We start from the raw sequence: 15,261 nt of genomic DNA, 5'->3' as shown, positions 1-15,261 counted from the left end.
TATCTGAGTTTTTTTAATTCCTTTACTACTTCATTTATTAATTGTCAAGTTAATAACCTCTAGCAAAAAAATGTGTCATTACACAAACTACATTTTTAATGGTGAAATGACAATAAAACTATTACAAATATTTCAATTTTGTATAAAATGTATTTATGTTATAGCACTTGAAACCTCAAGTGCTCTCAGCATCTAGTAAAAACTGCATGTGAACTTTTTTTATTATTAATCAATAACAATAGTGTGCATAGACTTCCGAAATTACTTTTAATTGGGATGCAAACAGATTGAAACCATTTACGAAATGTGTGTTTTCTTCTGTGGGAAATATCCACCCAAAAATATAAATAAAACGTATGATCCTGGCTTCGCCATTCAATCACATGTTATTATAATAAATAACTCCCCATTCATATCTCAAACGATTACAAATGATGAAAAATAATCTGCTATTTAAAGATCACACCCTGTTTAATAAAATAACTCAAAAATTCCTACGGCTTACTCTAATCCTATTTCCGTGCTGTCAATGCAATCTATTAATCTAGTAAACCCTAACCCAATCTATATATCTGCATCGGATGATGTATGAGCATCTAGCCTAATTTGCTTCTCTCCCTTCACCCCAAAACTACCCCGTAAAAGGGACAATCATTGCGGCACCATACTGCTTTCTTGTCTTTTTTCTTGTTTGGCGTTCCGGAACTTCACCAAAACCGACCGCCAGAGGTAGGTGAAAGATTCGGCGGGAAGGTGGAAAAACTGGACACCATAAATAAAATCCCTCTTAAAGCGATGCGCCTACCATTGGCGTAAGCCATGTCGACTGGGGTTGGCCACACCATAAATAAAAGCTCAATGTCAACGTGCCAGCAGTTTAGCTGGGGAGATGATCGCGATCGCGGCCTCGCCCGTTGGACGCGATCTCAAACAAAAAAGCTAATGCATGCACAAACACCTATCAGACAACGGGTACAGCTTACATGCCTCCGCGGTCACATAGGCCAGCGGCTACTACTTGCTGACAGGCAAGTGGTTGCAAACTGGATCAACACACTGAATTCCACCCGACCTACCGAAACCATCTGGCTGCAAGCCCTTCGTAGCCCTTTTACAGGGGAAAAATCCTAAACAAAACCACCCCAAGACAAAATGGTTCCATAAAATACGATGTCACATTATCATATCGTCACGACCCGGGGCCGGCTTACCGGTTTGCCGGGCACACGGGAGGGTTTCATTTTTGGACACGTAAATTATAGCCCTACCGATCTCGCGACAGCGGTTCCGAAATTCGATCACCATTCGATGCTCCGATCCTAATGATCGTAGGCCGGCTCCATTAAATTAGCTGCCGGAATTCGCCACACCGTACATTCCGCACTAGAGGTTGGATTTTAATAATTTCCTCATTTTGAAAAATGGAAATGTCAGCGGGACGCGAACGTTCCTGCCTCATTATACTAGTTCTAGCCGATCACGGCGGGGGGACATCTTCGAGGGTGTGACAAAATTGCCATCTTCAGAAGGGAGCGGCGCCGACCTTGAACAGAACGGGTTCAAATTAAGATTTCGTCCCAGGCACGATATTTTTGGCCACTCGCTAACCAACCGGCTGGCGTGGTTTATCACTTATCAGAAACCTTCCAAAGCGACCTTTACTGCACGTGAAAAAAAGGGTTCGAAAGAAAAGCTCTGTCTTCATCCAATCGTGTGACCCTTTCGCTTTCGACGCATGGCAAAGGGCTCCATTGCTACGGTCTGCTTAATCGCATCGCCTCGAAAACTGGGGCCAACGTTACAGTTAACAAATCCAATCCATAAACTTGATGGGTGTATGCAAACACACCTGCTAATTATGATATCGTTCGCTATACTGCGGAGGCCTGTCGGTCCAGCGCAGGCAAAAGAAAGACGGCCATCCAGCACCAAATCTTCCAAGGTCGTCCAGTCCGAGCAGAAGAAGCCAAAACAAAGCCCCGCATAAATTGATTACCATTTCGTTGGCGATGGCTTCACGTCGGCCCGATCGCCGTGGAACGTGTCACATGTTTCTTCTTTTTACTGTTTGGATTATCTGCCATGATCCTTTTCCTCGCTGGTTGAGTGCTTTTAAATCGATCTCATCCTACAGCAACAACAAAAAACACAGAAACAGATAAGACTGACGCTCGCGATGCTCGGTCGGAAATATATTGACGTGTTTAATCACCGCCACAAATCGTTCCGTGGGTTTCGCGAACCGTGCCACGGATCAATGCGGAAAACATCATGAGATCGATAAATGCAAATTTGTATGCTTTTCTTTTTTGCAGTGGTTGTCATTGATGGAGTGTCTTTTTTTCTTCTTTTCGTTTCGTTTCTTTCCCTCACACACGCTTTGGTGGATTAGAATGTTTGTTATAATAAATGTCCGCTGGTTAGAGACCCATTTTTGTGAACGATTGTCGTTTAATGTATTCACTTGTAGTGCATACAACAATTTGTTGCGTTTCCCGATATAGTTTGTTCGACAAACGGATGATTTTGGATTAAAACATGGCACATTTGCGTGGTAAATGATCACAAACTGGTGCGACATGTTATGCAATAAATCATTCGCAAACAATTCTAGACAATTGAAAGTGAAACTCGTTCGGAAATTGGATTAAAAATAAGCAGAATTTTAAAATTTCACTTAACGCTCGTTTATTCGATGTCGAAAACTAATAATTTACAATAGAACACAGTTCATTTGTGGCGGGATCGAGCGAATCGATCGTTGGAAAAGTTGTTGCACCCATCTCGTGGCAAGCCACGGTGGCGACAATGTCCCCATGACTGACTGACACTTCTGACTGATTTCTGACGAAGCTGGCTGCCTCGCTTACTTGAGGCTCTCAAACAGAATGGTTTTACTTTCGCTGCTGGCTCGCAATGTACTCCAGGGCACGGGCGATCGGCTCGGGCGTCGGCGGCGGCGTCGGCAGATGGTCGCCGAGCGGCTGGAAACCGTTCTCGTCGGCAACGTAGTCCACGCGGTACTTCTGGCCATCATCGCCGATGTACTCGTAGTATCCCTTGGCACGGAGCGTCTCGTTCTCGGTGTTGCGGTCGTCAATCTTGCCCGACTCGGCAGCCTCAATGTTGTTCTCGTTGGCGTACTTGTAGTAGTATCCGTCGTCGTTGAACTGCTTCACCTGCTCCTTGATCTTCTCGTATCCGGCATCACCACCGTTGTTTCCGCTGCCGCTTCCGAAGCGCGAGGCAGTGCCCGCACCCGAGCCCGAGCCCGAACCCGATCCGAAGCGCGATCCCGATCCAGCACCACCAGCGCCTCCGGCACCACCAGCACCTCCAGCTCCGAAGCGCGATCCTCCAGCACCACCGGCACCGGCGCCAGCACCGAATCCAGCGGCCGCACCACCGAAACCAGCCGAAGCACCACCGAATCCAGATCCAGCACCGGCCGCGGCACCAGCAGCACCGCCATCGTTGAACGCACCAGCCGAGAACGAGCTGCCGCTATCGCTAGCGAAGCCCGAGGCACCGAAACCACCAGCACCAGCGTTGCCGCTGCCCGATCCGCTTCCGAAACGGCTACCGCCGGCACCTGTAACGAAACATAGGGTTAGAATGCCATTTTCGGAGTTTAGAAAGAATAAAGCTCAAAGTTCCAAATAAGCCATAGCCAGCATAGACAGCAGCCTTTTCAGCTGAAAGTGAAACTTACCGCTAGCTCCAGCACCGCCGAATCCACCAGCACCTCCAGCACCACCAGCACCGCCGAATCCGCCAGCACCGCCGCCGAATCCTCCTGCACCACCAGCACCTCCGAAGCCACCAGAGCCGCCTACCTTGCCCGGCGCTCCCGGACGATACTTGCCATCGTCGTAACGGCCACGACCGTCGGGACGCCAGCGGCCATCATCCCACTTCGTCTCGTAGTACTCGGGATAGTAGCGACCATCGTTCGGAACGGGGGCCTGAGCCAGAGCACAGCCAAACATGGCCAGCGCCAACTGCAGAGAAGCACAACAAACATTCACAGCGGATGAAAATTAGAACAGAACGCTTCCAGGTTTGTACAGCCAACACTTTCGAAACAGCACCAACAGCACACTCCACACTTACCAATGCAACACACTTCATGGTGGAAATCGTTTCAACGGTTTGCTGGGGCAAAACTGATATTTGCACTTTCACTGCTGCTCCTCCTTTAGGCTTATACTGTGCCGAAAGCAGAAGAACTAATGTTGTAGCATCTTCGCGCTCGCGTAGCTTTTATAGTACGATTTAGCCGAAATGTGCTCCGAAAAGTTTGAACGAAGATTCTGCCCCGTCCGGCAGAAACACACACATACCTACCATCGCACGCATGCCAAACCAGATAAAATGACCAAAGCCGAGCTAAGCAGCTGGACCACACACAACAACAACTACAACAACAACAACAGAAGCAGCAGCAGCAGCAGCAACAAAAAACATACACATATCTACACTTTTTGGATCGTTTAGCAGCCAAATCCATATGGGATGACGGTTTCGAACTTAGCCCCACTATCGCGTTTGCCGATATCTAAGTCAAATGGTACATCTCACGCTCGCTCCCACTCTAACTGTCACACACACGCACATCTCTCTCCGTGATCGCCGTCTTCTTCTGGTGCCGTTTGGCTGGCTGGCTGGCGTGCGATCGTTCGCGCACGTCTCCACACCAGCCACAGGATCGCACGCGAAGAAGCCACCTGATCTACATATAATATCAATTATAATATATTATAACTCCCCAGTCCAACCGTGGTGCGAGCTCGCCGCATTCCGGAACGAAAGCGAGAGTGGGATGGAGCTCGGGCCAAGATCCCTAAAGAACAAGAAGCTTGAAGCACACAGCAACAAAACAAAAAACCTAAATAAATCCAACTTCACGGTTTTTGTCGCCCATTCTGCACGGTGATTGGGGGTGTCGCTTTGAAACCCCGAACGGCCACTGCTCCGGAATGCTTTCGGTGGCTGGTTTTGGCAAAAAGGATGCGACTCCGGAGCACAGCTTCCACGGTCAAGTCCTTGAACTAGGGTCGTTCGGCGTGTGGCTAAGCGTAAGAGCTGAGAGATTTGATCTTCTTCTTCATCGGTGTAGCGCTACGCATCAGGACAAACTAGAGCGTGCGCACACACGGATTTCAAGTGGGTGTTTGGCTTCATTGAACTTTACGGTACAGGGGTTTTGCATTTTAGCATGCGTTTATCATCCACGCCATTCATTCGGAGCTGTTTGTGGCCCAAACCGCTGCTAGTTCACACATACCGTATGATGTAATGTGAGCGATGTTGGGCAAGTGGCTGAAGTTTTCTGAACGGTTTCTATGGCGACCAAACCTATGTGTTAATGAAGGTTGGTTAAATTGTTGCTAGTATGAATTGATACAATATCTTTAAAGCTCTGTTAAATTCATGTTTCACTAAAGTCAGTTTAAACTTGGTTCAAAAAATTTCAATACAGCGTAAAGGATTTTCAGATTCTCAAAATCCTTTCCAAAGTATCATTTCTTTCGGGATAATGTCAATCAGAAAAATTATATCTTTCTAACAGCAACTATCTGTAAGATATGGTAAGCAAAACGTAATCAAACATTAATTTGATGCGCTAGATAAGAAGAAATTAAGATATTTATCCTAAATGAAATATTGTCTAGCTTATTTTGAAACATAAATGGTGTCATTTCATTGTGCCGTAAAAGTAAAATTCTATTATTATATTTAAATATCATTCCAGATATCAGATATCCAGACATAAGAATATTATTTCAGAATAAACGCTTCACATCAGTACCAAACTACGAAATGAATATTTTTCTAAACAAAAATGGAAGATCTTAAATTTCTTACACTAACTGATACAACAATTAGTTTTTGCAATATGTTTAAATACCCAAACACTTTTCTTTGCACAAAAGTCTGTTTATTTAACAAAACTAAAGTCAGTGTATAAAAACAGGCAACACCACGAGCATTAATATTATGAGATTCATTTAGAAATCATAATGATAGCAAATACTTTTCGTCTTATTTTGTAGATTCAATGAATAATTTGATGCATGCATTTCAATATATCTACATCCAACAAATAACTGCATTCAAAAACTTCTCTGGAATCAAAACAACATCTGAAAAAATGCCAGACTTTATGCACAGTGCCGGTGCCAATTTGGTTCCCGCAAAAAAGCTTCTCTGCTGTCTACCTATTATAAGAATTTGCATTCAACAAGGGACACCTTCAGGCCTTGATTCACAGACTCTTAAGATCGGTAACCGGCACGGGATATATTTGTTAATTTTCCAGCAACACCGTTACTGGTTTGCAAATATTCGCAGCTTTGTGAAGAAATTTATCGAAGCGTCACCTCCGCAACCACGATACAACAGTTCCGGATGCCCTACCCAAAGCGTAGGAACGTGGTGACATTGAGCCGTTGGCCCCGTGGAACAGAGCTCCCATGACCTCTGACAATTGCCTTGGAAAAAGGTGTGCAGCTCTCGTTATCTAGTGTGCTAGTAGTCCTGGTCGTTCTAACACGCCCCATTTATTGTAGGCTACATTAGTTCCAGTCCTACGCACGAAATTGGCCGCCATAAATGGTTAAATTCGTATGATAAGATGCTCTCCGAATATCACACACGATGAAGATGACGACAACAACAGGTAGATAAGATACGCATGGAATACATTTGTAAAAAGCGTTATTGGACATTATTGGACTGATTCGTCGATTTACATTTATTGCATTTGTTTGATCAGTGCAGCACAACCGATCGACCAGGTAAAGGCAAGCTATTAGTTCGGACATGTTTTACAAGAAACAGATTAAACTGGTACTGATGCAATCTTCTTGGTTAGATAATGTTTATTTTTTTTATAAAATATATAAAAGAAGATCTGCAATATTTAACCAATTTCAGTATAAAATCGATCAAATGGCTTGCGCACCTAGATGACTCACAGTCCTATATAACTCAGACCTCGCAACCCCTGATGGGGGACAACGTGATGTCATCAGATAAAAGCATTTCAGTGTATTGTAAATGTAATTAATAATATATTAAACTCTCCTTCGTTTAATAAAGCTAATGCTTCATATTGCAAAACCTAGCATCATCGCACATTCGGTTGCATTAATTTATTCAAGCCACCGTACCATCCGCAAAACTCCCGTCTGTCAAAACAATATAAATTACCGTGCGTCCGTTCGCGGTCTACTGGTTACCTTCTGCCATAGCTGTTGGCGCAAAAATTTAATCAGTAAGTTACAATTAATTTCCCACATCCTGCTCCGAGGACCCCCCGCCAGGTGAAGAAATGTTGCGTGCTGAATTCGGCAACCTATAAAACCGGCACCGTCTGGTGCTGCTGCTGCCAATCAACCCGTCGAGTCACATTGGGTTGGAAAAGGTGGAAAAAGTTTGCCAATAACAGACACAAACAAGCACACACTTATGACATATCAAGCGCTAGAACCCGTCATCAATCTGTTAATTACGCACACTTCTCAGCGCCAAGCGGCGGTGTCCCAAGCAAATCATCTTCGGATCATGAAAAGTCGATCGTCCCCAGAGCATCCGAAGGTTGGCGAGAGGAACGCGCTCAAACAGCAAAACAACAACACCCCAAATGAGGGAAACGAGGGAGAGACAAAAAAGGAGAACAAAGTCATCCAGCCACACTCCACCGACGCGGAGACAAAACTGGAAAAACTGGACAAATTTAAAGCGGCTCCAGCAGCATCCGAGCGAACCGATCAAAATAAAATCGTCTCACAAACCACAACAACGCGGAGAAAAGAGGAGAGGAATGATGAAAGTCTTCACCAAATCTTGGTGGGTGAGGTGGTAAGATAGAATCGATCCAAGGTAAAACGGTGACGGCGTCGGCGGAGGTCGCCGAACGTCGCGAATTTGTGCAGTTCCGTATGCAAATTGAGGGTCGCGAGGATGGGTCGCATCATTCCCAATATGCGAAATCCGTTCTAGCAGACATGGGCACAAAGACACGGTGGTAACATTATCTTCACTTTCAACATTCGCTGGTTGGTAGGGTGGGGTGGGTGGTTGCTTCGGAGCAGCTGTAGGAATGCCACTGAAGGCAAATATGCAAATATTTTGCCGCTCCCTCTCCCTCGGTGCCATAAACGGGCGATATGCTCTGAACTCGTTTCTGCCCGTAACATGATGGTGATGCTTTGTTTTAGATGGTATGCGTTTTTTTTAAGTTTTGCCGCACACCCCCATCCTCCCAATCCGCCAATCGTGGGCGAGGATTGCAGAGTAGGACCAAGAAGTCCAAAATGGCACTGCGACCGATCGGATGGCGCAACCAGTGCCTTTGAACCAATTCTTGCCACCTGAACCTGAACCTGGCGAGCTGACGGACAAATATCAAGCGCCTCCGGCAGAGCCAGTTCGTACCGAGCCGCCCGGATGACCTACACCGGATCGGTATTCAAATCGAAATAGCGATAAAATTCAAAGTATCAGGCGACTCCTCACCGCTGATAGTGAGAAACAGGCCGGTCGGCGATCCGCTCCACCCAACCCACGGTTGACGATCATGACGCCAGCGAAGACGGCTCACCCGTCTTCAATTTCAGCTAAAAGAACAGCCGCAAACCCCTCGAGAACGGAGGGATGGGTCCGGTTCGATCGCTGTAAGATGATCGCTTCCGGAACCAGTTTTAGCCTGAAGAAGGAGAGCTGGGAGATTCTACCGGTTCTGCTGAAAATAGATCAGAAACACCACCTAAACAGAACGTTCTAACAGGATGCGAGCGTTCAGAGACAGCCAGCAAGTCGCACTGTTCTAAGGTCACCATTTCCAGGGCTTTCGATTTCAACGTTCACAACATTTGATGATGCTTTGGTTTGGGCGCTTGAAAGCGAAATGAGCATCATGACATCCAAAAAAAACTGGAAAGGAAAAAAAGGACGAACATGTGCAACCACCTTATCTGTCTTTATGACTACCACACCGTTCGAAATGAATGGAATTTTATGGGGTTGGCCTAAAAGGCGAAACCGTTTGTCACACGGCATGCATTCCACTTATCAGGGTGCAGATCCCCATCGGTAACATTTTTACAGCGCTCTGTTGCAGCAAAAATGTCATTCCATCCTGGCCAGGATGAGGTAATGCACTGTGTGTGTGGAGCAGTCGGCAAAACTGGTAGAATCCAAATGATAGTATCCGAAGGAAAGGAAATGAAAAAATGCCGTGCGATGTTTCCTTGACGTGAAGCTAAATTAGCATACACGGGCTATGTTGGGAAGGTGAACGAAAGTATCTTTGCCAGACACGTTAGAGCGACACGAGCATAAGAGAAACACTTACCGGCAGAAGAATGAGAAAACATTCATACTTCTTTCCAATGCTCGACACAATGAGGTGTGTTCTTCCCCAGCCAATCTGCCCAAACGTCGTGGCTAATGGAAATGTTCCTTAGTGACGTACCATTTAAGCGCACAGTAATAGGCACTTTGAAATGATTTGCGATTATGAAGCATATAATGCGGAGCTATATTTTCGTACCCTTCGCTGATGATGTGTAATCTCCTCTAGGGTTGCCATGTTGCGGCTTCTAGTCACACGAGATGCTAATTCTATTATATACGATCCTACGCCATTAGCATAAGTGATCGCGAAGAAACGACCAAAAACATCGTCTGTGGATGTGACGCTGGAGCTTTTCGAGCTTGAGAAGCTTTCAAATTGTATTCAAATGAAGGTAAAAGCTTGGGGATTGCATGCTAGTTTTGGAGTGGCTTTTTTCCGACGTTCTATTTCTAACATACTTTCTGTGTAAAAAATACACTCATGTACATATTGCTTGCTAGTAAATAATAATAATAATAATAATTCTAATAATACAACCGAGTATCACCGGTATAAGGAAAAACAACAAGGGGGAAATACCTTGCGAAGCATATAAATCGTTAGCACAAGAACTGATAACAATGAGGCTAGTAAAAAGATGTCATACACAAAGTTAAATAAATAAATAAATAAATAAATGAATAAATAAATAAATAAATAAATAAATAAGTAAAAATAAATAACTAAACATATTGCTTGTAGTATGCACTATCGAGGATTTGGCAAGAAAATAAATTTTATCTCTTAAGGTTAAATGATTATTTAAGCTCATTATAGCGCTGAAATGTTATCTGCAATGTGTAGGTCGTCATTCAAAGAAGTCCATAAATGTAATCATTTACTAAATTTTAAATCTGCCCTTTGAGATCGGTACCAAAGTGCGTTAGGTTCCTATGAAGAGTAGGGTTATAAACATCGATAAATATTAGCTAAGCACGTTACATTGCAATATGATATTTTTGTATTCTCCATGGATATTTTGTGGTGTGCATTAATATAAGTCACTTAAAAATCTGTATTTTAGTCTATTTTTTTTTCAATAAAAGACAAACAATCTGACAAATTGAGAACCTAATGAATAAAGTGAAGATTTTGTGTATTCCTTTTATTGTTTTCTATTTTATGTTTCTCTGCAAGCCCTAAAATAGTAATCGAATTGAAAAATGCTCTTTATATTTCATGTTCTATGACTATGACTAAGCAAAACTCTGATCGCAGAAACTCTGACTATACAAAAACAACCCATTAAATTACGATAGTCATTAAATTACTAGGACAGCCTTTGAAAGCTTGTATCGTATATCAAGCCTGACATTTAAAGACATATTAAACAGCTTTAACTGAACTACGCTAAAAAAAAAACAAACAAAAGGCTTATGTAGTGGCGCGTGATTTAGATTTTTCCTTGATCCTCCTTTTTACATTGATTCTATAACTAATAAACGTAGTATAATTTACGATATACGATTTGAAATAGAAAAAAAATGAAATTGTATCAATTTAAATAGCAAAAAATATGTTGATGCACGTTAAAAATAACATCCTACGCCGATAAGCCAGCCTATACCGAAATAATCAGTCCATTCCAGGCTTGAACCCACGACAGGCATATTATTGAGTCGTTCGAGCTGATGACTATCAAGCTGAACGGGGAAAACAGCCTAACGTCATTAATGTAGGCCTGATAAACGCCAACAGAACTCTCAGATTCTAAGAGTAGTATTGCTTTTAAACATAAGTATTGACGGTTCTTGTATTTAACATAATTCCCAGCAACATATTATCATTAGTATTCTTCATTTTAATTACCATCTTAGGTTGCCTAGATAGACAGGAACTGCTAAAGAAAATAAAATATAGTATAAATACAAATATACAACCTGCTATGTTGTATCGTAATGTTTATGCGTCAGAATAACCCGCATGTAACAGCGATTCCAATTTCCAATGCCCTAAAATGGGAAAATTTAGTGCCCATGTATAAAAACCCCCTTATTTGACTTTCGTGAGTCTTAAATGGATAGGCGATTTGTATACAAGGGAAACGAAAACTTTCTTTCAAACAAAAAAAAAACATCCTCCAAGCCTTGTGTTCTCGATTGCTGGTTATGTCTAGTACTGTATGTGAGACTTCAGCAACTTCAAAAATTATCTTTTTCACGTTTTTCTGCTTTACATACAAGCAAATCCTGATGAAATTATCTCACTTTTCAGATCCACTTCGCGGCCATACTTTGCCGATCCCTGTTTTAAGCGAATGTCTTAAACATCACATCCAACAATCATCTTCAAGACAAATCTATCATTACACTTCAATAATCCTTTGCTCGAACTATTGACATTACGCTGCCGGTGTATTGCAACGCTCCTTCCTTTCCAGCGAGGTGCGAACCAACCAATGCCTGATGGCACCAGCGGTTCGCCAACGGTTCGCACTATTCGATATTTAAATGTCAGGCTGCGCCCGAACAAATTGTCACCACGTTGCGTCAGTTGCAGAATTAATCATGCATTTCCTTCGATGCATAGCAGCTCGATGTAGGGGAAGGTATGCGCCCACCCAATCGCATACCGGCAGCCACTGATCCGCAAGCGTCTAAGCTGTCAACCGCTTTGCCTTTCGGCTCTGTGGCATACAGTGTCACGTGATCAATGGGCAAAGCAGGATGATACTTTCAGTGACGATGATGATGATGATGATGATGATGCGTATTCTTCTGCTCCGTTTAGTGGAGTGAATGGAAATGGCAAATTTATTGCCAACAGTCGTACGACCACCGGTGTTGGAAGATTCCATAGCCGTTAGGTGTCGCCCGACGGAGTAGACGAGCAAAGTTCTACATTTTTTGCAAATTATTAAATGTGAGGAGGTGAATGGTGGCAGATACTAATATTGGTTGGATCGCGATCGAAGCAGGAAGTGGTAATGCTCATGTAAATTAAATCATTTATTCGTCTTCATATTAATTGTAATGCCTGATATATGCAGACAGCATTAATTAGTCCAGATAATATGGACAATTATAACACCAGAAAATGGAAATGAATCACCGTAATGGTACAAACACACATGGTCAACCCACTGTCACTATGCTTACAATGTACTTGAACGATCAGCATGCACTTTCGTTTCTCAACGTTACAAACACCAGCCCAGATGCGAGTTCCCCGACAAGGTGTTAAATCATCTCTCTAATCTCACCGTTTTCACTACAAAACAATCATTTCCCCTTCTCATCAACTTAACGCTGCGTACCGTCGATTGCATTTGTTTATTATATTGCTTGATGTATCTGACGTACGTGTCCCATACCCGCATGCCCATAGACGTGTTGAAGGCGAGGGTGGTACGAATGGAACCAACCACACCAAGAATGCAAAAGGGTGACCGGCACAAAGCGCATCTATAAATACGATGCCCGGTGTTTCTATTCTTTCATTAGGCATCCACTATCAGCTACCGTTTGGCCACACCAGCCACTAGCACCTGAGTAGTTAGTTCCCCGGCAGCATCCGTCCGTGTCGGTTCTTTGCGAACGTCTGGGAGAGAGAGAGAAAAAGCATACAAACGCTCTTGTCACAATGAAGTGTGTAAGTAGGAAGTGTGACGGAACAAATCGCACAGCCCGTTTGCAACGGGCCATCGAAAGTGAAAATACGCGAAGCAGAAAAGTAATATCTGTAAGGTGACTCCGTGCGGGTACCTTTGGCCGTGCAATTATCGCCCCAAATTGCACCTTTTACGCTGAATCTTTTGCTTTCTTAAGTGCGAGTGCGTACGTTTGTGCGGGTGTTTGCATGTTTGTGTGTATGGCCGCGATTACATCAAAAGCTTTTCGGTTCGTTTCTTCGAAAAACAAATCTCCGGCTACACTTACGAAACCAACCGGAAGGAAGGTGGTAGTGTAAGATACAAATTGCCAAAAAGGCAAAAATTTGCATCACTTCTCGGGTGGGTGAACAAATTTCGCCCCAACCGAGACGAAGCAAGTGCGAACATTTGTTTGTGTTAGGATTTTATAGGGGAGCATGAATTGAACGGACGCAAACACAGCGAAAAAAGAGAAAGGAAAAATAAATCGCAGTTGAATGAATGCATTATCTTTATTACTTTTAATGAATTATTTAGAGGCAAGGCGCCACGCTTTTCTTATCTTTGATCGTTAATGTTAGTTGAAAGCATAATGACTCGCGAACACGCTGTAGGATGTAGATGTGCTTCATATAACTTATTCAAAATTTGTACTTTTTTTGTTCCCTCTTTCTTGTCCAGGAAATTGTTCTTCTGCTTGCTTGCGCTACGCTTGCCCTGTCCGCACCGCAAAGGTCAGACGCTGAGGCAGAAATCCTGCAGCAAGATAACAACATCGAACCGGACGGCCAATACCAGTACAGGTAAGACACTTGTCGTGTTTTTGTTCTCTCTCTCTCTCTCTCATTTTCCTAGTAACAACCACTCCACTACACACGCCATTCAACAAATCGCCGAATTTGCATATCAAACACGTAAAGGCAAAACGTGTGAAAATGGCACTCGTTTCCCTTACATCGTCCATGATAGACAGCAGACACAACAGACAAAAAAAGGCTTCAGCCGCAACTTACGATCGAGCGGCGTAATTGGCCACGTTTTGCTTTCCTCGACACCAACACCGGGGCTGCAGCAATTAGCTTGATAATGAAAGATTTGATTACGATAATTGGGAACCGTCTCGCATAGCTCTCTCCCCCCGGGCTGCCAGACGATCGTACGTTAAGGGCTGTGTGAGTGTGCAGCCTCGCAAACTTCCGACACGTCACGCCCACTCCATTCTGGAAGGAAACCCATCTAATGATGGGAACTTTGTGCAACAGTCCAAACCCCCCTTCCGCGGGCGCTGTTATTTATCCCGCAAGAGATTAGCACATTTCAATGGCGCGAAGTTGGTCCAGTGCAATGCAGCTTGCGCCTCTTCTTGAGCGTTTTTTTGGGATTGTTGTTTTGTTTTGCTGTTGTTCACCCACCACCATCATGCGTCACGATCACGTCCCCATGCAACATTGTTTGATCACTCTCGCTTTTTTGTTCATTTTGCTTCATCTTCTCCCTATCTTCCTCTCTGTTTGTCTCTTCCTTTCACACATACACACGCACAGTTACGAAACGGCCAACGGTATCCGAGGTCAGGAAACGGGAACGCTCAAGCGTGCCAACAGTCCCGACACGAGTGACGTAATTGTGGCGGCCGGTTCTATCACCTACACCGCACCGGACGGCCAAGTGGTCGAGCTGAGCTATACCGCCGATGATGAGAATGGATTCCAACCGGCCGGAGCGCACCTACCGACTCCACCGCCGATCCCGCCCCAGATCCAGAAAGCGCTAGACTATCTGGCCAGCCTGCCACCGTCGGCGAACCGGCGGCGCTAAGCCCCAAACACACACACCGCTTGCATGAAACCGGCCAATACTCAGCGCATTCCAAAACCTTCGTTTGTAAACAACCGTACACTTACATCTCATCAAACACACATCTCTGACACGACACACCGATCTTTGGCTTAGGATAGCTCCTATGCTAAGGGCAATGAGCAGCAAACGCGTAATAAAGCACGCCACTTGAAAAACGAAAAGATTCTTTTTAGTCTCTTAAATTATAAAGTTCTTTAAAAGCAGTACTTGAGGTAAAAACTTGAGATAATTGAAAGAAATTATTGATTTAAAAAAATGATCGTATAAAAATTGACGTATAGAACACGAGCATGATTTCAAAAGGTAAGTACCTAATTGGAAAAGGTCTATATACAGCGCCCACCACAACTATATGAACAGTCGTTTTTTGCGATTTGCGGAAAATCCATAAGAGATAGATAAAAAC

General features: G+C 43.9%; 2 protein-coding genes across 2 annotated transcripts; one reads left to right on the top strand and one right to left on the bottom strand.

The window, feature by feature from the left end:
- Positions 1–2,663: 2,663 nt before the first annotated feature.
- LOC121595794 (pupal cuticle protein 36a-like) lies at positions 2,664–4,249 on the bottom strand. The gene is made up of 3 exons (XM_041920020.1): positions 4,114–4,249; positions 3,713–4,001; positions 2,664–3,592 (listed from the first exon to the last, which is right to left on the bottom strand). The coding sequence occupies exons 1-3, from the start codon at positions 4,129–4,131 to the stop codon at positions 2,895–2,897; spliced, it is 1,005 nt and encodes a 334-aa protein (XP_041775954.1). The 5' UTR covers positions 4,132–4,249; the 3' UTR covers positions 2,664–2,894.
- An 8,585-nt stretch (positions 4,250–12,834) lies between these two features.
- LOC121597211 (endocuticle structural glycoprotein ABD-4-like) lies at positions 12,835–15,010 on the top strand. The gene is made up of 3 exons (XM_041922808.1): positions 12,835–12,994; positions 13,677–13,798; positions 14,540–15,010. The coding sequence occupies exons 1-3, from the start codon at positions 12,986–12,988 to the stop codon at positions 14,811–14,813; spliced, it is 405 nt and encodes a 134-aa protein (XP_041778742.1). The 5' UTR covers positions 12,835–12,985; the 3' UTR covers positions 14,814–15,010.
- Positions 15,011–15,261: the final 251 nt, after the last annotated feature.

The sequence above is a fragment of the Anopheles merus genome, chromosome 3R (assembly GCF_017562075.2).
Source record: "Anopheles merus strain MAF chromosome 3R, AmerM5.1, whole genome shotgun sequence".
In the NCBI taxonomy this organism is placed as follows: Eukaryota; Metazoa; Arthropoda; class Insecta; order Diptera; family Culicidae; genus Anopheles; species Anopheles merus.
The sequence above is the reverse complement of the archived record's forward strand: the minus strand, read 5'-3'. Positions and strand labels throughout refer to the sequence as shown.

What these genes read in the sequence shown, in the direction of transcription:
- LOC121595794 (XM_041920020.1), bottom strand. An exon ending in CGGCGGTGCTGGAGCTAGCG is followed by an intron (nt 3,593 to 3,712) that starts GTAAGTTTCACT and finishes GTTTCGTTACAG; the next exon opens with GTGCCGGCGGTAGCCGTTTC.
- LOC121597211 (XM_041922808.1), top strand. An exon ending in GACGGCCAATACCAGTACAG is followed by an intron (nt 13,799 to 14,539) that starts GTAAGACACTTG and finishes ACACACGCACAG; the next exon opens with TTACGAAACGGCCAACGGTA.